The sequence below is a fragment of the Lissotriton vulgaris genome, chromosome 2_1 (assembly GCF_964263255.1).
Source record: "Lissotriton vulgaris chromosome 2_1, aLisVul1.2, whole genome shotgun sequence".
Lineage (NCBI taxonomy): Eukaryota > Metazoa > Chordata > Amphibia > Caudata > Salamandridae > Lissotriton > Lissotriton vulgaris.
Window position 1 is genome coordinate 1,391,272,138 of NC_141687.1, and position 22,031 is coordinate 1,391,294,168.

The following is a 22,031-nucleotide window of genomic DNA, read 5'->3' on the forward strand; positions in this document are numbered from 1 at the left end:
CATGGTCATTAACAGGTCACTTGGCAATTGCGAAAATGATAATCCTCCCCAAATTCCTCTACCTCTTTAACAATTTTCCTCTTCCCTTACCACTCCACTTTTGCCGACAGTTTAGAACAAGTTTAATCTCTCTTGCTTGGGCCAGTAAACAAGCGCGCATTGCCTGGGAGATCATGGTACTTCTTTTTGAGAAAGGTGGGCTGAGAGCTCCAGACATGGGCGTGTATTAATAATGTAGCCAGGCTCAGTGTGTACGTTACTGGATAATCCCTACTCAGTTTATTGCCCGTATGGCCCCTGAATCTGACCATGTGGCCCCCTGTCCTTTACGGATAGCTGTATTTCTCTATCCAAGCGTCCGTGTGCAAGGATTGACAGTGGAATACACAAGGGCTTGAAATGAGCTCCGACAAAGAGTCCACGTTGAATACATCTTTGTGCCATCCGCGTTGATCATTGCCCATCCTGCATACCTCATCACCAGTGATCCTGCCACATGCCCTAGGCTGTGCACACTACACCTCACATCTATGTGCATGATCTATTTACATGGCACCTTCATATTGCCGCAGTTAGCCCTACATGGGTGAAGACATTACCTTGCTTGGCACCTTTGCATATTCTCAGCTGTGGCTGTGACCTGTGCTATACACACTACTTTTCCAGATGCCCCACCCACATTCTCCCTGCTCGAAGCTTTTCTGACTACCCCCTTGTCTAATTAACTTATAACCTGACTGTACACAGGGCACCTTGGCACCCTTACGCACTCCAGCAAGTAAAAGTGTGAGGGATAAAGGTATGACCCCCTCCCCTCTCTAATGAACATGAAACTACTGATGTGCCCAGGTTTGTGTGCTCTCCCCCAATTACGGTCTTCATCACATTCATTTTAATTGTATTCACTGACCATCAATCCCTTGAAGGGCTATTTGGGATGGGTTTGAGGGATGGCCCGCGAAGCATGCGCTGTTCCTTCACTACTGGCGATTTCCTCCATCTTGCATGGGTGTGCCCAGGTAATCTCAGACTATTGGGCTGAAATATTTTCAATGATTTCCGACATTCCCTTTTACTCTCTCCCAGAACTGCACTATTAGGTTACACGAAAGGTTCCCACAGAGGTGCGCAAGCTAACGGCAATTCTACTGCTCACCAAACATGGGTTGAGAAGAGATGGGGCGGCTGCGAATTGTCACTAGCACCTGACTAGCTTACAGATGCAGCTTATTATCAAGAATAATTAACTGCTTTTTGGGAACTCCTGCCTTTGTGCTCTCCACCTAAGGATATCTGGGTTCCCCTTGAACAGTACACCTATTCTTGTACTACGTTGCTCGAGTCTGAATAGGCTGCTGCAGACTCAACGCCCATGGTTAAAGTAGACACAGAGTAATCACAACATGCCTATAACTCCCTTGTACTGCTGCACTGTGCATTATTTTACATGATATTGACCCTTGCTTGATTCCCAGATTCGACAATAATGCTTTTACAGTAGCTGAGGTACAATCCCCCTTTTTCCTCTTTCTCTCTCCTTCTTTCCCTTCTCCCTCTGAGAATTGTTAAAACCTCTCATTAAGACCATGTATTCAGTTTTGTACACAACTGACGCTTATACATATGCTGATCACTGTATTGCATTATTTCTGTTCAAACATTCAATGAATAAGGATTAAAAAAAACAAAAAAGGAATGCGCAGGAAGCATTCCAACTCTGGCACACATCTACAGTTTTCAATATTAGTTTGAAGACGAGGCGTACATAAACTCTTGAAAGGAGAGAAATCTTTAGGATATCCTCTCAAGGTTCTCTAGGAAGTGTGGTTGCGGTAGTATAGTAAAAGAGGTGCTCTTGTGGTTTGGCACCCTATGATGACCCTCAACTACAATCATTTTAACTGACCTTAGTGTGTTATTTTACCCTAGCCTTAATGTAGGATGGTCCTGCATAGGCCTGCTTCTCTTCTTTCTTGTAATCTTGCTGTCTTTCAGTGGGAGCTGTCTCAGAGTGGACAGCCTTGCCAAGAGCAGAGCGTGTGGGATGTGCATTTGAAGGCATGAGAGGGAGAGAGAGGTGTGGAATGTCGAAGTGCAGTGTTGAGCAGTGGTGCACACATTTGCTCGGTGTTGTATATTGAGAGATAAAGTATGTGATGCTATAGTACATTGAGTGATAAAGTATGTGATGCTATAAGCAGTTGTGCAGAAATGTGTATTGTGTTGTAAATTTATAAGAATTATGCTGGCTGTTGGCTTTGGCATGGCCTCATGTCTTCTTGTTCCCTGACTGTCTTGCTTCTGTGTGTAGAGTGGTGCTTGCAAGTTGTTTGGGTTATGAGAATTATAGGCGCTTCCTATTGGCTTTGACAGGGCCTCATGTCTTCTTGTTTCCTGACTGTCTTGCTTCTGCATGCACAGCAGTGCTTGCGATTCATATTCAAGGTCTTATTGCTCCTCACTTGTTTTTCGCACCTCACCGACCAGAGTGAACTGGAATATGTTGTGAAAGTGTCTGTGGAATGTACAACTCTGCCTCGGAGCCTAAACACGGGAGCTTGGCCAGCCTCCGTCTTGGCCTTGATGCAGACTGGTACCAGTCAGCTCCGTTTTTTCCAATGAGAAGGGGTGTGGTTTTCTAGAAGCTACGTCCCACATTGAATAATGGTATTAAAGCTTGAAGCTTTCGAGGGTCAGGTAGAAGTTCACCACAGAATAGACGTATTGCTGTGGAATGCTATGGCCTGTTGAAAAGAACTTCCCCAGCTAGAGTTTGCAAGGATGGTGCAGAATCAGTCAGTGAGTTGTTCCTAACCTTTTTCTGTATATATGTTCTATTCCTTGTCACTTGTATACATACAGCATTTTATTCTAATTGTTCATTGTAGTTAATTGATGCTTGGGAATCTGCATTTACTGATATATTTGGCCTACCATTTTAAACATTGCATTAATAAACTTGTATGTGTTATTTTTAAATGCACCTGGATTCCCTTTTCTTGCCTTGCTGTGTCCTTTTCTAGTCTTTAGGAAGTGCTGTTCAAAGTGCATTTAAAGGTGCAGTGGTATATTTGCCTCCAAAATGTGAGTGCAGGGTTTGGGTGTGGCTTATTGGTGAGAAGCCACATTCATTACAGGTGGGTGGGGGGGGGGGGGGTGGAGGGAGTAAAGCCCCCTAACCTTACTCCTAAATTATCCATGATTCCAGTTTTTGAATATTAGGGTGGTAAAAAAAAGATGGGAGCTTCAGATTCCTTTTTCACTCTATATTTCTCCTCTCACCATCCTCTTTTAAGGGATGTAAAAACAAATACCGTAAGGAACAGCAGCAAAGATCTCAGCAAAAGAGATGGGGTGTAGAGTCTATTCTCAGGTCTTCCTGATACAGGAGACGAAAAGCATCAAATCCAATGGCAGGTCAACATTCACAACCATGTCACAAAAATAAGAAAATATAATGCTTACTGGAGACTCTTCAACAAATTAAGAAGGTAAAGTTGGTTCAAACATCCTCAAACTCATTGATACCAAGTTCAGGAAGCAATAAAACCTGCTCAAAGGAAATGCATCAAGGTAGGCAACTCCCACTACCAACCAAATGTTACTCCGTTTTGTATGAGCACTTCTAAAGTGCATTATCAGCAAAAATGGCTACGATAGCTGCTGAAATAAGGAGATAGTCATCCAGATATAGCAAGTGCTATATTTCCTGAGTCCTCAAAGCTTCTTTGTGGGAGAGGTGTGGCGCCGCGGCCAGGGTGACTGACTCCAGAATCTGAGGATCACGGTTCGATCCCCAGTGCCGGCGGCAGATTAGCCCAGCACCATGTGACTCTGGGCAATAGCTTGCTTAATCTTCCCGACAGCCCCCTTACGGGTGATTGTGCGCTTTACAAATGTGGATTCTTATTTGTAACAATGTGTTTTAAGCTCCAGAATAAACTTCGTCATTTCTTGTAAGTGTGAGGTCTAATTGAACACCAACACAGTGATTTCCCACAACTGGGGCAGTTCAGGACACTGTTCAAGCGAAAGCACAGCCTTGGTTCAGCAAAATCTACAAATGCTAATAATATCTTAAAGTCTTACTCTACTAGTTTACTTATATATGCCTGGAAGGGTGAGATTCTGAGGCCTGACCCTGCAAGATTGGGTGTATCCGGTGAGAAACCAGTTCTATGGAACAGCCTTTGTCTTGAAAACAAATCGTTATACACAGATAACGAAGGCATGGCTCTTTAGGACAGTTGGAATTTCAGTTATTAGGACAGGAGTAAATGACAAAGTGACATGACTCACTTTATCTATAAAGTAAACCACCTCCGAATACTAGCTGAATAATTTCAGAATATTTGGAATGGCAGAGTAAGGGTTGTTCAAATTGGGCAGCTCTCTTACTACACAAGAAGGGCTGATGCACAAGAAAGAACATTGTTGCGAAATTACACAAGAACAGAGCACATATCAGCCTAAGACTGTGAAACCAAGACTTCACCTCCAGCAAGACCCTGTCAAGTGATCACGAGATCAGGAACAGGCATGGGTTGGAAAAGAACAGCAACACTGAGAAATAACGGACGAGGTTAGGAGGCCGAGCAGCGTCTTCACCTCTGTTTGGCCTGTACTTTTCACTAGAGAAATGTATTAGTGGGTACCATCAAGCATTGCAGCTCAAGAATGACACGACAGTATGGAGAGTCACTCACCAGCTGCTTATTGAAGTTCTGCACACACTGCTCGAACTGCTCATCCTTGGTTTCATCTGCTTTGCCCAGCTTCTGAAGCACCTGCCGAAGGAACAGAAATGAAAGCAATTACAAGGTGGCAGTGACCGAGATTTCCTATGCAGGATATCAGGGCGAGTAGCATAGAAACACAAGCACAGCTGATCTTTTCTAATAACATGCACATAATTTGTATCTTGTGGTAATTTCCAAATTCTTTTTCCAATAGTTAAACATTTCTCAATCCAAAGTTTTGAGAATTTGTCTCCTCATCCTCGTTTGGTAATCATCCCAGCATTTGCAAAATGATGATTGCTCCAGAGTTTCAACAATACAAGCATGTTGTTTGTCTTTTATATTGCCCGTTTAGTGAGTTGTGTTTTTCGACTATACTTGAATAAACTTTAGGTAAAAAAAAAAAAAAAACCAACAAGCGCGGCGATATAAGTATGTGCACTGATCCACTGACTAGGTCAACAGGCACATTCACAGAATACTGCTCTGGATTACTCAAACAACATAATAGGGGCTTCATAATACGATCCCCAGATATAGGTCTAGGATCACTGTGTCTGCTCATATGCACAGGGTCTGCTCACCTATACGTTATGTTTCCTACTGTGCCCAGCACTGCTAAGTCAACACAACATTAATTGGTTAATGTATCATAAATATATAGTGGATCATACTGTACAAAGACTAGTGCTAAATTAGCGAGTTACAAAGAAAAGGCTGAGGCACAACGTATCGCACACACCATATACACAAGTTACTTATACTCAAAATATTGTGGCGCTCGAGTCCGGAGGACCAGCCATCTTAGTCTCCAAACCTGGGAGAAAAACTCCCCCAACTTAAAAGGAAATGTGACTCAGCACCAACACCAAATCAATTTTTTAGTTAAGAAAAGTATGAACTCATAATTGGACAGCAAAATGCATAGACATCCACCTTTTCTTGATAAAAAGATTCTTCATTCATGATTTTTCCAAAACATTTATATTTCCTCTTTGACTTCGCTGTAGCCAACATGTTTCGTCCAATAGGACATCTTCAGGGCTTGTTCAATGTATATCCTTAGAACAGGATATGCACTGCTAATTCTCCATCAGAAATTCAAAAGCGGTAAAGTGTGTGCTGATTCAAAAGTCTATATATAAGCAAAAAACGCTCCTTGGAGAACGACCCAAAAGTTAAAAGTGACTTGATAACTAGATAGTAACCAATCACAAATTTCTAAAATCCCGAACCAAAGTTCCCAAACAATAGTTTAATAGTCCTTATATACTTAAAGTCTATGTGATTCAAATCCACAAAAGGGTGCAAGGCAAGAACCCCCAAATCGTAGTGTGGTAACACCAGCGTCTCTGGCTGGACTAACATTTGTCTGTGAGTTACCACACTCTACGATTTGAGTGATATTGTGCAATAAGATTACCAGGACAAGTGCAATTATTATCTCAGTTGATTGAGTGTGAGGAGATTAAGTGCAAACAGAAGATGGAGCATCTTGTGACAAAGAGTCAGGACTCTGAGAACCTATGTACAACTGTTCCTTAGGGGGCCTCAGACCAGTGCCCGTTTTGGTCTCCTGCAAGGACACATTGAACGGGACACCTAGGAGCCGAAAAATAAGGGTTGTTGTAGTGCAACAATCTCTCCACACCAAGCACATGGATCCTCTGACATCCATTATGATGTAAAGAAGAGGTTGAATACTGGGTCATCCTTCTACAACCCTTTTGATTTCTTTTGCATCATGTCTCTCCGACACAGATAACACAGTTTTAGTCTTCCTCTTCAGTCAGGCTATTCTTTCAACTGTCTTTCTTTTCATCCTTTTTCTGGATCTTTTTTCAAACCAATAGGCTAGCAGGTTTGTTCTGGCGAACGTGCACGCATAGTTTTCTGTCAAACAGCAGTTCAGTCACTCAAGGGAGTCGAACGCCTTTTCGGAAACTAAAGAAAGGAGGAGTGCTGGCTCGGCGATCAGGTCACAGAGCGCCAGACAGATGGCCAGCCTACAGAGATTGTGTCTGGTCACCCTATAGGGCATGAAGACCAACGAAACTGGAGCCACCAGTGTGTCAACTACCTGCAGGAGGCAGTTGGCAAGGACCTTCATTAAACCTTTGTTACCAGATTAAGAGGTGATATGGGCCGATAGGAGGAGCATTCTTCTCTGGGCTTTCCCAGTTTATGGATCAAGACTATCGTCAACCTGAAGGAGGTCCTGGGGTAAAAAGCCCTCCCACTGGGCCACATTGACTGGAGGTGGGCTCATTCATTGGGATTTTGCTCATTTGAACAAATCAGGGGGAAACCCATTTGGATCCAGGGATTACCCATTTTTCATCTAGCCTATTGCCTTGGCCAATTCCCACTCAGACAATTCTGCATCAAGGAATTTTCTCTATTACCCCTGCCATCTGGATGCTGGTATTTCACTTGGGAAGCTTTCAAGGCAATGTGGTTGAGTACCGCCCCCACACCGCACTCCCCAAGCGTGGTACAGTTCCTTCAGGTGAGCTGCAAAAGCTGTGGGCTATGCCCCTGGGGTTTCCGCCCTTGTCCCAAACTCTCCCTCTGCTGCTGCGCTCGATCTTTGGTACTCTTCCTGTTTGACCAGCCACGCTAGCAGCATGCCCGCTTTGTAGCAGACTTCATATAGTCATCCTTGTTTTGCCCTATACATAACCCTTGCCTCTTGGTGTAACAGGTTGTGCAGATCCCCTCTCCCTCAATCTTGCATGCTTGCCTGGCGTGGGGTTGGATACATAGTCTGCCTTCTACTGAGCAATTCGATTCTCGAGCTCTTCAATCTCTGTTTTTTTCTTTTATTTACCTGAGACCTGGGCCATGAGGTGGCCACCCAGGACTGTTCTGTAGGCTTCCCACACAGCGACCCTCGAGTCCACTGTCCCTATATTTCCCTTAAAGTATTGAGTCGTGGTCACCACAATCAGATTTCTAGTATCCCATGCGGTCAAATTCCAGGGGTCTCAGTTCCACCCCCCCCCGATCTCTGAATATCTGTTGGTAGGAGCGTTGTTAGTGGAGAGTGATCAAATATGTCTCGTACTAGGATAGAGGAGTGCATAAAGCAACCCATTTGGTGTTGTGGCGTTAGTCTGGCATGGACATGAAGCATAACTGGTTAGAGCTGTATGTGTACATTTGGATCCCCGGCTGTTCCTCCTGCCACACGTCCACCAGGTCCAACATATATCCCATCTGGGCCTCTCCCCCAGACTTTGTCAATCTGTCAAAGTCACCATGGTGAGTAAGTTTAACCCCTTCCATGCTAATGACAAGGTCAACTCGTCATGGGTTTTACCTGGGCTGTGCTTATGACGAGTTGACCTTGTCATGATCCCTGCCATTCTTCATTTTCCAGCGCACAGCGGGGAAAACCCCTTAGCAGCCAAGGTGTTAAGGTCTCCCCCTTTCAACAGTATTGCCTCTGGCACCTCCGCTAGCCATGCCCCCATTCTGTTCAGACCATCAGTCTGTAAGCCAAGAAGGAAGTACCAGGTGGGAGTGTCAGGTTCTCCCCATTCCACTGACCACTCGCTGCAGCCTGCAAGTCCAGGCTATACACCCATGTATGAGTCACCCACAAGGGGAAGTGACCAGCGATTCAGTAGGTACCATTTGGAGCCGGACGAGAAGCCTGCATGTAGTAGCAGGCGTATTTGCCATAGTGCAGCATTCTAAAAGTGTTCCCCACAAGTTGTATCGCCTGGAGGAGAACTTTATCTGGATTCTGTTTTGCTAGATATTTCCACATTGCCCCACTCACTCTTCAACTTGCTGCTCAGGCTGTTAATATTCCAGATAAAACCTGAAAGCGGAGTCCCGGGGTCATTAGGTGGTGTGTGGCCATTGTCTTTGGTGTCTGGTCTGAGCCAGGTTCTACCTATCTTGGTGGTTTTCTCGGTGTGCCTCTAACAGTACCCTGAACCTTCAACCTCCTCCCACCCAACCTCCTCAGGCCCGAGCTGACTGTCGCCTCAACTCAATCAACAACATTACACACTAATTTACAAATCTCTGCTGGTGAATGTGAAAGGGGGCAGGCCTGGCCCCATACATCTTGCTGCAGCCTCAGTCTTTCCTGTAAGCCATCAACTGTACCCACCGAGGCAGCTTATCATTCCTTTCCCTGCCACCACAGTCCGCAGTAAACCTCATTATTGTGTCGGTAGTCCTCGGTGTCACAACTGGCCAGTTGTCTGGTTGAGCCCACTCCGGAATCCCCGGAGTCACTGGCATTCTCAATAGACTCTTTTCCCTGAGTGTCCCGTTTACTACCTGGCACCGAGGACCAAGGCTGTTGGCGGTCTACCACTATTTTAGCCATTTCGGTGTCTACCTGGTATCTTGTTGGGTCCGCCTTCCGACCTCTGCGCCATCTCCAATACTGTTTCTGTTGCTGCCAATCACTCTATGGAGGCTGCTCGCCAGGAACCAGGAGAGGGTACCCCTTCGACTCTAACCTTTCCTAAGCAGCCACGACCATGTGCAAAAGGTGGCTCCCTACCTGCACGCACGCACGCACAAACACACACACACACACACACACACACACACACACACACAGCTTCACCAGGAAGAACAGGACATATTTTAGGTTCAGTGCCACTTCAATTGTTGAAAGGTTTCTAATTGCCTCTGGACTGCTGTGATGTAGTCCATATAAATGTTCACCATAGCACCCACTATCTGCAAGGGCCAGTGACACTTGTAGGATGTGACCGCAGTCATGGAAATTAAGTAACCTGGCAACAATCAACCTGGGAGGCGACTTGGGTGGGGGTTTCTGCCCTCTCTATTGTTGACTTTTTTAACACCTTGTCCCCCAGCACCTCCAAGAGGAGCCAGTCCTCTAAGAACAGTTCCATGCTAGGGCTTTCCGATGCTTCCAAGACCCCCACCTATCTGAAATTGTTCCACCTGGAGCGCCTTTCAGCATCTGCCACCTTATCCCTTAGGTGGGCAACAGTTTGTTGCAGGATCCGGTTCATCTCATCTTTCGAGAGACCCTGGGCTCAAGGCTGGTCAGAACTCACTCTATCTTGCCCACTCTCTCTCTACCAGTTTCTTATGGTCTGTTCGTAGGAGCCCTATGTCTTGGGACACTGCATCAATTTTGTCCTTCAGAGCAGTTTTCATATCCCTAATGGCTGCTATTATGATAGCAGTGTGGTTCTCCAGTCCCTGGGCATTTTACAGTGAACCCTGTCTGCAGACATTATTAGCTTGCCTTGGGGGGGTCCACAGTTAGACCCATCTTATGCACCTTTGGGTGGACCATCCCCTCCTTGGAGTCCCAGGCCTTCCAGTGTCAGTCAACGGCAGTAGCACTTAAACTGGCATCCAGGAGTTATTGTGGCACGGCTGCCATACACAGAGAGTGCACTGCCTTCCCGCACTGGCCAGGACCCCTCCCCTGATTCCCCCAGAGGCCGGCTACCCTGCTCCTGCTGACCCCAGCCCACAGGATGGGTCCCAACCGGACAGTCACCCACCGTGCCCTACAGACAAGAGTACCCTTCACCTCCATCTGGGCTCCGAGGGCTGGGGACGCAAATCTGCTGTGATGGCTCCTGCAGCCCCTGCCTCTTCTCTCTCTGTGTCAAGAGAGTGGCTGACCCTCCCGACCCTCCCCACCCACCCCCACAGGGGGCCCCAGCCCATTTAACAAATCCCACCTGGGTCGGGAGCAAGATAGTGTCACGGTTTGCGGCGCTTGCCGCTTCCTGCCATCCTCGATACCACACACAGAATTGCCGGGATACTCACTTCCGGGCGGAAGTGGAGTCCCGGTCTAGTCCTGGGCAGCTGACCTGGGGTTGCTGAAGCACTTCCGAGGGAAACGCTTAAACATCGCGCTTCCCGCCGGCTCAGTGCTTCGAATCTATCCTGATTCTCCTGATAAGCGGAGTTGTATCCGGAGCAGAGACGCAACAGAGACTATCCGGTCCACGCCGCGCTGGAGCGCTGTTTGTTGTCTGTCCTACGCCGCGCTGAAGCACTAGTGTTTTGCTTCATATGAAACCCGCGCAGGAGCGCTTGCTTATTTTCCTTGAAGTCCACACCGCGCTGGAGCGCTATTCAGAGTTTGTACAGTTACTACCTCCATTAACCCTTGCCGCGCAGGAGCGCTGTACTGGGGTTAAGAGTCTTTTGCACAGGAGTGCTTTACTTTTGGGTTTTGTTCTCAGACATTGGTTTCCCCATCGCGCAGGAGCACTGCTTGGGGAATAGCTCCGCTGAGCTGGAGCATTGTACATAGCTTGCTTTTGTTTTCCAGGGATGCCACAGGTTTTGTGACTGAGTCCTACTCCATGCCATACGCGCAAGAGCGCTTTGCCTTCTGGTTTGACATTGGTTTTTTTGTACCTCGTGCAGGAGCGCTTTCCTTTGGTATTAGCTTGGGTACATCGCGCAGGAGCGCCTCACCTTAACTGTCCTTATCAGGAGCTGACTTGATGTCTGGGTATCGCAGTCTACAGAAGTTCTGGTGAGTTCCTGGAGGGAAACTGATTCTGTGTGTGTTTTGAGGAGTTGCATTGAAAGCGGGAGGTGTGGTTCTTTTCTGATCTTGTTCTTTTCTGGTTTCTGGCTGGCACCAAGATACCCCGCAAGCTCCAATCCCATGCTAGCCTCTTCATCCTGGCTCCCTTCCCTGCGTCCATCTCATCCCTGCTGGGTCCTGCATTCCACGATGGTCAGGTGGGTACAGGGACGGGTGCATTTGTCGTCTCTGCGGAATCTGCTTCACAAGCAGAGGTAAGTCTTGTGGGGCACTTGACAGATAGCCTGGCTTGTTGTATTATGCAGGCACTGCAGCTGCCTTCATGCTGGGCCTCACCGGCAGGCCCAGGGCACAGCTCTTCTCACTTGGACCCCCAGCGGTCCCTCCTGTCAGTGTGTGGCTGCCTCTGTGGCTCCCCCACGTCCTCTCCGGTCCTGAGAAGCCCTGAGGGGCTTCAGGATTCACAAAGCAATAAACGGTGACCATAGCAAGTGCTCACATGGCCATCCTCCTTACTTGCTCGGCCATGCACCCCCCAAAATCCAATGTTATTTGGATTGAAAGCTAGAACTGGCAATATTAGGTGTCATACAGAATAAATGGCCACTTGTCAGCTAAAAATTGTTAGTTCGAAATACATTCTGATGTATTTACAACATGGAAGAGCAACAAGAAATGTATTAGCTGGAGCACCAGGAACTTCTTGAGCTACTCCAGAATGTTTTGCATTTCAAATTATTCTGCAGTTTTTTTTAAATTAGTGGCCGGTGACACAAAAGCAATGCAGGATCTAGAGGCCTTTGAAAAAAGACACTTCACACATGTCTTTACCAGGCAGGTGAGCGTGGCAGGCGCCCTTCAGGAAAATGTTTCCATCAGATAAGTCAAGCAGTCCAAAATAAAGTCAATTAGTGTTACCTGTTGCTATTAAAGCAAATCCCATGTTATGGGGAAGTGGTTACCAGGAGGGGAAAATCCTGCTACAGGAGGATGAAATTTCACAGCATAGATCATTGACTATGTTTGCTAAACAGTGTCACCCAAAATGTCACACCGGAAACTGGCAAATGTCACATCAGCACACTACAAACAGAAATGTCACACCAAAGCAGATTAGATACTTGGCAGCCCTGCGTATGCAGTACTTGCTCATATATGTTTGAAGTTTCAAAACACTTATTAAGGGTGTTACATTTTAAGAGAAAGTATAGCAAGGGCTGTTGATGGTGTCTGGATTCTAACTAGTGCCCCACACATTCCAGCAGCCAGTAGTTACCCGCAGCGCGAATGACCACAAATCTAATCTTCTGTCTAAACTCCCTCTTTTTAACTCAGTGCATGGCTGCTGCAACTTGACAGTTGACCTAAAGAAGGTCTGGTCGTTGAAATGAGCAAACACTGGGCAGACTCCTTCAGAAACAGCTCATTCTGCAGAACGTGTCGACATCCAAAAGGGGACCCTTCAGAGTGCTTGTTGCTTATCACAAGGCCCCACTGACAGCGCTTCAGACCTTCAGCGCAGCAACCTGGGCGACTTCTCTCCAGCGGCCACTGCTCATAGCGTACTGCAGAAGAGGGCCGCCAAGCCCCACAGATCACTCCTTAGGGCTTATTGCCCAAGACCCGACACAGGGCCAGATTCTCACAGCTATTTCCTTATGCAAGTTATACTTACCCCACCAAAGGCCTTATTTACTACTGCACATAAGCACTTTTACAATTTTGGAAGGCGGAATTTGCCAACCGAAAGGTAGTTACTCAATAGAAGAGTTTTGCATGAATAAGTCTACAACCAGTGAGTGAGAAGGGGGTTCTAGACATGAGCGTAAGAAATGTAGGGGGTGCCAGTGATTTATTCCCCAACCCAGATTTTGCAGTAGGGTGAGACAGTTGACAAGGAGGGGAGGAGGAGACAAAGAAGTTTACTGCTCACCTCCAAGGTTTGCAGGGCCATTGGCACACAAAAGTGCTACCTATAATGGCCCAGCTCTTGGCCTCCTAAACTTGTGACAAATATGAGGGTCACGGTAAGAAGCTGAAGTTGTGGAGACGAGCCCAGCCCTTTGTCCGCTACCCTTTTATTTGGGCTCCGTTGTCCTCTCGTTTTGGACTACATAAACCGGAGTATTCACATTTGCAGAATGGGAGAGTTACAAATCTTCAACCATCTGGCAGGACGAAAGTAAGACCACCCCCAGAATATCTAAAGTATTATGAAATCCTGGAATTATTATGGTCTTAGCATTCTCTATGAACGCCCAAGTGGACAAACTAACTAAATCAGCCTTCTACAATATGAAAACACTTGGTCACATTTTTTCACATTGAATTTCACAAAAAGTTGTAGCAACGACATCACGCAAACTATCAAGACTGGATTATACAAACAGTCTATATTATGTCATTCCACTCTCCACCATGAAAAGACTGATAATTTTGAATTCAGCTGCAAGACTTTCTTTACATGTAAATATATAAATACATATATATATGCTGAGAAGGCTCACCCATAGCTACTGGTTGCAAGAAGAGCTACTTTCAAACTGTTATATTATCACAAGGCAATAAACTGCAAAGGTTCAAAATTCCTCCAAATCAAAATCGGGAAATGCTCCCAATTGCTCCCAATTTAGAAACGTGTATTTCATGCTAACTCCATGACTAATCATTCCTCCATACCAGAAAAATATATTTTGGTGGCACGACTTTCTCCATGCTACCAAACTATGGAACCCCTTCCACGCAATCTTCTCAATTTCAGACGCAGACTTAAGAACTGGGTATTTTCAACCAGACCATCACAGACACCCAATCGACGACAGGGTGGTTCCAGATCATCCACTGACCTATGGCTTTGAGGCCGTTAAGGTTTGAGCTTCCCAGGTCTTTAGGGTTTTAAAGTTTGATTATCAATTGTGTGTCATCTGCATAATTGTAGCCAGTAAGATCAATGTTGCGGATAGATTCTGGTAATGGCAACATGTATCAGTTGAAAAGAAGAGGCAAGTCCATGGGAAACCATCCCTGCTGTGTCAATCTCAAGGTTTAAACAAACCCTTTTTTATATGCATCCCTAAATTATTGGAGGCTAATTTATTTATCACGCAAATCAGATGAGCAGCTGGGAGTGTGTGCCTTCAAAATGTAATATTTTACGTCCTTGGTGCCTAAGAGGAGATTGGTCCCCGCGCCCAGTGCAGCCTGCAGACTTCGTATCAATAGGCACCAATGGGTCAATAAGCTACAAGGAGTTAGATACCCGCCCCACGCCTTTATTGGGGAATCTGGTCTCTTCTGGCTTTAGCTGGCACTGAATTGATCTAATCCGCTCCCAGTACGTCAAACCCTATCAATGTCACATTTTTCTGCAGCCTGCCTTGTCCGAGGGTCTTTTGGATCTTTTGTCACCCGCTTGCACGATCTGCCTAACCTAGCCTGAGTGGATGAAAACGTGCATAACAAAGAGTGTCATCCTTTCTGCTCTCCACACTATCCGTCAAAGTTGTGAACAGGATTGAGGGAATGGAGGTGGAAACACAGGACAAGGGGGGATCCAGGGATATTTGTTTAGAAAAGGGAGAGAGGAAAGAGAAGGGAGAGGGGAAAGAGGACGGAGAAGATAGAAAGAAGTGGGAATGAAGGGGGAGGAGGAAAAGTGGACACCGCTAAAAGAGAGTGAGAATAAACAAGAGAAGAAGAAAAACAGAGGAGGGAAGAAAAACTGTGAAAGCTGAGTGCAGGGGAGAGCACCGGGCGGGAAAGCAGACAGTTGGGAGTGAGGAAGCAGAGTGCAGGGAGGGTGGAGTATGAGCAAGAAGGAAGAGTGACAAAGCAGAGTTCAAGCGTGGAACGGAATAGAAAGGTGGACAAAGTTTAACAAGAGCAAGACAGCAGAGTGCAGGGTAGTAGAAAGGGAAAATAAACAGAGATAAGGCAGTGATGAAACCGAGTTCTAAGGAAAGATCGGTGAAAGTAGGTAGATAGAAGAAAAGCGAGGCAGCAGCGAGGGCAGAAGGGGTAAAAAAGAGGTATTAAAGAAGGAAGAGCAATGAAGGATGGAGGGAAGAGGATGGGGAGGGAAAGTGTACAGACAGAATAGAGAGCAAGGAAGGAGTGTAGGGGAGAGAAGGGTGAGGAAAGCAGGCAAAGAGAAGTGAGAGCAAGGTCAGAAATAAAGGGAACGAAGGAAGAGAAGCATTATGTACTGCCCTGACCAGTTCTGGGTAGTTGATGGCACTTTCAGCTTTTCTAGTGTTCCCCTGAGTGGCACTTTCAGCTTTTCTAGTGTTCCCCAGAGGATGTGATCGCCTAGTGGCTTAGGGTCTGAGGTGCCAATGTCAGTTGACCGCAGATGAGAGGGTGCACTCCCTTGGAGTCTTCTATCTTAAACAAAAAAGTGATGGTAAGAAAAGCTGCCATGCTGCGATCTGCACTTAATGTTTAAAATGTTCCAAGGTATAACCCGCAGCCCTTGCTCTGCTGGGACAGCATCCTGGAGCAAGAATAGATCAAAGCTTGTAGCTGCTGATCGGGTGCTGTACATCAGCACCCTTTACTTCCCAGTCTAGGGCACGAGAACAGAAGATGCATCAGATTACCATTTTTTTATACTCAACTGCAGGGGGCTTAGGTTTTGACTCAACATTGATGGACAAGTGCTTTACTTTCCTCTCTATTAGCTCTCAGATTGTTAAATTTTGATCTGCTGAAAAATGTGGAATGATTCTTCCATATTGACAATGAAATCAAATTTGAGTAATGTTTTATCACCCGCTAATCATCTGGCTATGAATAGGATTTTTGTGTTGGGTTACTTGTTTTGCTTTTCACCTTCGAAGTAAGATCTATGAAGTCTCAGTATGCACTACAAAGTTGGGCTAAGAAGCCATGAATGATGTGGGGGTCACTCGTGATGGGCTTGTGATGGTAACACTAGCACTGGGGTAGATATATCAGAGAGCCTTGAAACTAAAGTGCATATTACAGGCAGGAACTATGTAATTAACTGTGTCCAAGGTAGACAGATGCAAGTACACGAAATATAGCAGGACTTTTATGAATATGAAGGGGCCTCATACACTTTTTGCAGAAAGGAAAAGGACTGGTTCGTCAGGGCAGACCAGCAGATGCCTGCAGAACTGGGCGTACCAGTCTTATGTCAGCATAATAACTGTGAAAGAGACTGCAACCCTCAGAGACTAAATCACACTTTTTCATGTGTTGGCGGACTGCCAAAAAGTTGCAAACTTCTCGAATTTTAGCTTTGAGTCACCCATTCACGAACCCATTGTCAGTCCTCGTATCATGCATACTTCGAGTCACTTACAATGACAGAAATATTAAAACATTAGCTTCCTTTACACACCCTGTGAAAAAAGCAAACATTCTCCAATAGCGCCATCTTCCCAATCTGGCCCGTGCTCGAATAAACTCCATCCCAATCACCTATTTGCGCCCATTTTAGGTGAGTAATTGCCATACCAATGACAAAAGCCTTGGAGTCCTCTACTAAAAAACATGACGCACACATCCCAAATTAAAACGGTCTGCAAAATCTACATTAACATTAATCCCGATACCCATCTTATGGACACCCAAAGGACAAGAGCAACCAATATTTATGGCAAGAATCATCAACTCTTACTTTGTCAAGTCACTCTATCGCAGCCTGCCAAAACATCTGAGGCTTGGATACAAAAGTAAGATTACAAGGCACATTTGCTCTGGAATTTGCGTTATCTGTACAATTTGATACAAACAAAATGGCTGCAGATGTGAGTGCATCACCCCTTACTGGGCTGGCAATGCGGTAAGGCGAAGTGAGAATGCCACTTTACAGATTCACCACTAATGATGGTAAAAGTGAAGAAAGGGCCAAGCAAAATGCCCAATTTTAACCCGTTTAGCGCGTCGAACATTCCGCCCCAGTGCGGACGTTCGATCGCGCTAACGGGATTCGGACGTCCAACGGTCATGCGCAGCACCAGCGAGGTAGTGCACGCGACGACCGTTGGACGTTCGCAGCACGGAAAGGGTTAAAAGTGATTGGTGACGGTTTTAATGCAGCACTGAACATCCATGCACCACCCTGCTCCAGTAACAACCGCACAGGCACTTTTGTTGGTGCCCATAAAATAAATGGGTCTTATTAGCCTTGAATCAGACCTCATGCAAATGAAAACAAGTTTTTTTCTTGTGTGCCTTCACCACGGTATTGGATAAAATGCAAGATCAAAACGTTCCGCGGCCTCCATTAAGAAAGACAGGGGGTTCAGTCTGTGTGCCATGCTAAGTCACAATTGGGAAGGGGCACACTAGTTCACCTCTAAAGTCAGTCAAAGGGTGCCTCTACATTGACACTGCAGACGTACACTGGCACTGGAGGGGATCCGAAGGCCCAACGAGGGAGGGTGAACTCTCAGACTGCACCCATTCCCACTAAACCTTCGGGTGGGGTAGCACAAGCACTGTTTTCAAGAATTCAACCTGTTCAGGAAATGGCTAAATGATTTATGTACCGATTAGCTTAGAAAGGCCAAAATGTATAGCGTCTAAATGGGAAAAATCCCAAAGTCTGACAGGTAGTTGGAAAAAACGCTCAGACTCCTATCTCAGGAGACACACGCCGTCTTTTCGGTCTTCTGTGTCACTGTCAAATTGTCACTGCCTCATCCACAAAATGAATCCACAGAGGCAACCAAATACCTAATAAAGTAAAACCCTATAGTACACCTACTCATTGTACTTATCCAATCAAAACCTGGTCCACCCTCTTTTTCCCCTTTGCTGGACCGCCTCGGGGAGCAGGTCCTGCACAGACCCATTAATGGCCCATGTCACATTTGAACCACTGCTAAATATCCCACCAAAAATCCTCCTGCTCCAAGACAGAAAGTGGCTTGAGATCACAGAGTTCACAAATGTGCTATGCACGAACATGGAGTCATTGAAATGAGATGAAGTCAACTCGCAACCCTCGGGTGTGTAACCCACTGACAATTAGTGGACCTCAGACCTGGCAAAGTCAATGGATTATCCTATTCGATAGACCTCTCCAAACAGTGGATAAGGCTCACCTGTCGCATTGCTAGCTTGCTCTTAATATTTGCTCCGTAATTCTGGCTCAACTAAAACCGAAACACAGATGTTGCTGTGCATAATGACTGGATTCTCTCTGCAGCAAAATTGATTTCTTATTCAGTGGACTTCTCTGCACAATGAACAAAGCTCGCCTGTTGGATTGCTACCTTGCTCTTAATCTTTGCTATCATTCTGGCTCACCTAAAACAGAAATGTATAGATGTTCCTGTGCAGAATAACTAGATGCTCTGTGCAGCAAAACGTCATCCCAGGAAAACCCAGTGGCTTGAAGGCTTACTAGCAAGAGTGCCTTGAGAGGAGATATGGCAACCAGTGCGGCTCCATCGACTGCTGGCTGCTGAAGAGCACGGTCATGGCCTCTGACGCACCCTGCAAGCCGCTCATACACCAATGTCATTTACCAGAGTGCTGAACACTGCCATTTGTTAGACTGATTCAGAAAAGAGGGGTGGTGATGGACAGAGTATCTGAATTAAGCAGAACACTTATTAAAGACAAAACGATTCAGAAAAGGGGGTGGTGATGGACAGAGTATCTGAATAAAGCAGAGCACTCCTAACCAGTCAACAGATCAGGGCTTGATCCATCACCGTTTTTTAGCTCACTGCACCATCCCAGCTCAGAACCTGGCTACATGCAAATTAGTCTGTCCCAGTCCCAGTGCATCATGGGAACAGGGCAGACCAAACTACCAAGCCAATTCTTTTACTGGAAAGGAAACAAGCTTCCGGGGACCGGTTTCTGGCATTACAGCCGTCTTCGGCCCGGCTTGCTTGAATCCTGATGGTGCAGTGAGCAAGGGACTCACATCTGAGCATACCCTTCCACGCTTATGGTGGACATAACGATTCAGAAAAGGGGGTGGTGATGGACAGAGTATCTGAATAAAGCAGAGCACTCCTACCAAGCCAATTCTTTTACTGGAAAGGAAACAAGCTTCTGGTAGTTTGGTCTGCCCTGTTCCCATGATGCACTGGGCCAGGGACAGACTAATTTGCATGTAGCCAGGTTCTGAGCTGGGATGGTGCAGTGAGCTAAAAAACGGTGATGGCTCAAGCCCTGATCTGTTGACTGGGTAGGAGTGCTCTGCTTTATTCAGATACTCTGTCCATCACCACCCCCTTTTCTGAATCGATTTGTTAGACTGAGCATTTGCACCTTAGGATTCGAGTCACACATTTCCTGTCCAAGTACTCAAGCATAACATAAAAATACAGCTGGCACTATGAATGAGAGGCCTGCAGCTATCAAAGGACAAACCTGATGAAAGTTAATATGCCGCTGAACGATACCACAATCTAGGTTTGTCTTTGAACCTTCTGGGAGCCTGAGCACGGTACTGAAGGGTGGCTCCCTTGCTTTACTAAGCAGCTCGGGGATTTTATCAGTTGAGTTGCTTTCACAGCATTCAATGTCTACATTCCTTCACAAGATTACTAAACCCCGAGGAGTTTTAATGAAAGTCCAATGTCATGAGGTCAGATTATCTCAGTGAATATTAAACTGTACTAAATGTTTAAATAAAAAAAGAGATTGACTCATTAGCATTTGTAGGTAAATGAAGATTGAAAAACAAATTTGATATGCAAGGACTACATTTTTAACATAGCTACGAGATGTTACTAAGGCACATGCCTGAGAAAGTTGTGTGCTTCCTTGTTTGAGTGCTAACACAATCTGTGCCAAACATGGAGAACTCAAGATAATGAAACCAAAATATAATTTAAGAGCTCAGGGAGCTGCCCCCAACACAGTCTAAACGAGGAAGAAATTCACACTTTGAAACTTTTGCTAACAATCTACCTGGAATGAGAAATTTACCCGGTGCTCATCCGACTGAAGTACACCATGGGAATCAAATGGAGGATCTTATGAAGCTTACAAAAGGTGGTAACTAGTGCTAGGATGGAACAAAGTTCAGCTATACTATATAACTGGTGTAAACTCTGCTGCCAACATGAGAAGGAGGTGTTGGTAAAGAAGGCTCCACGCGGTATAGCAGACCACAGATGGATATCCGAGGTAGAGAAGCCAGACCTTCCCACATATTTGTATGAATGAGTGTATAGATTAGATGTACGCGTTTGTATTGGTTGTACTGTACTCATACACAGCGACAGTTCAATAAAGCTACTTTTTTTTAAAGTTTAAACTGCAACTCGCGATCATGCACTTGATGGTACCACCAGTTCTCAAATACACAAAATCTTTTCTACTCGTAGGGAGAAGGAAACTAAATGAAGAACAGGAAGAGGACCAGCAGGAATAGACAATAAAGACAAGACCAGAAACAAACAAACCTAACAAGTCAGCCGGCCAAGCAACTAGGTAAGCTGTGTGTACATCTACCCAAAGAACATGTAATTGGCGCTCCCCCCAGGAGAGTTGTCACAAGCTTCAGGTTCACCAAATGCAAGCTACAGTGTCCTTTTCACTTCACCTCTCTCAGTGCTAAATGGGTATACTCTATCTCGCCATTATCCAGAACCCAGCGTCATACAAAGACTCCTCACACCAACAAAACAAGTTCTTACAGTAATAATTAGTGTCTATATAGCACTAAACACCACCCTATTGGAATAACTAAGTGCTGTGAATGACAGATCTTACTATTAATCAATGTATTATACTTAATGCACTTACTTTGAAAGGATGGAAGGCTAACTCTGCTTTTCAACGATTCAAAATAATAGTATCCAGAACACACCATAAAAGAAAACAACCGTTCATCCACCAGATCAGCACTTGTTCTTCATCTGCTGCATCATACGCAAACAGTTTGTGCCACTGGAGGTGGAACACCCCCACTACTCAATGTAAGCTACACCATTTTCCTTCCTGCACTCACACAGGTCCTTTACCAACAGTGCATATATGGCATAATAGGCAAAACATAGACCATCCTTTGCGACACATCTTGTGTCTTCTTGTGAACCAAAACTCTAACAACAATGTTAATATAGATCATTCCATTCATTTTCACAATATTCTTGGTAAATAACGTGGTTGTCTTGTAAGGATATTAGACATTGTAATCCATCGATTGCATTTGCATCCCAGCTACATTTACTTCCATTCTGGGACAAGCAACTTAAAACTTCACATCTTCTCAGCAAATCAAACGGTGATGCCTCTTACGTTGATACGGCATGAAGAGGATGTGACAATTGGACCCCTCACTTATCTAAAGAGGAGTGTAAGCCTAGGTTAGCAAAACAAAAACGTCTTGTGTCAAGAACTTTCAACTGGAGAAGCTAGCTTTACTAAAAGTGAGTTAAATCTACCTCCTGCGCTGGAGACACATGCCCTTCTTGGAGAAAAAAAAGAAGAATCATCAGCAACTTCATCATCATTCAACAATTGCTGTCATCCTGGAGGCACTTACGAGGCTTGACACATCCCTCAGACTAAAAAACACTACTTCAGATCAAACGGGCCCAAAGAACAATCAGCCCGTTTCTAATATCCCTTGGTTCCTTACATTTCTTGAAGAAGCAGCTACCAGGATTTTGAGGACATAATAAATATATTAGACAATATCCAATTCGGTTTTTACCCTGCAAAGGCTGCAGACACGACATTGCTGATTATTCAAAATAAGTTCACTTAAGATCACAGATGTGAGTGAGCCAGCTCTATTTATGTGGTTAGACTGGTCCGCTCGG

At 45.4% G+C, this 22,031-nt stretch overlaps 1 protein-coding gene across 23 annotated transcripts in view; it reads right to left on the reverse strand.

Moving 5' to 3' along the window:
* The window catches only part of BIN1 (bridging integrator 1), a 556,732-nt gene that overhangs the window by 400,249 nt on the left and 134,452 nt on the right, over nucleotides 1-22,031 (reverse strand). For all 23 annotated transcript variants that reach the window (XM_086957148.1, XM_086957143.1, XM_086957146.1 and 20 more), the window contains exon 2: nucleotides 4,707-4,787. In XM_086957148.1, the coding sequence (XP_086813274.1) occupies nucleotides 4,707-4,787 (81 nt within the window). The remainder of the gene's footprint in view (nucleotides 1-4,706; nucleotides 4,788-22,031) is intronic.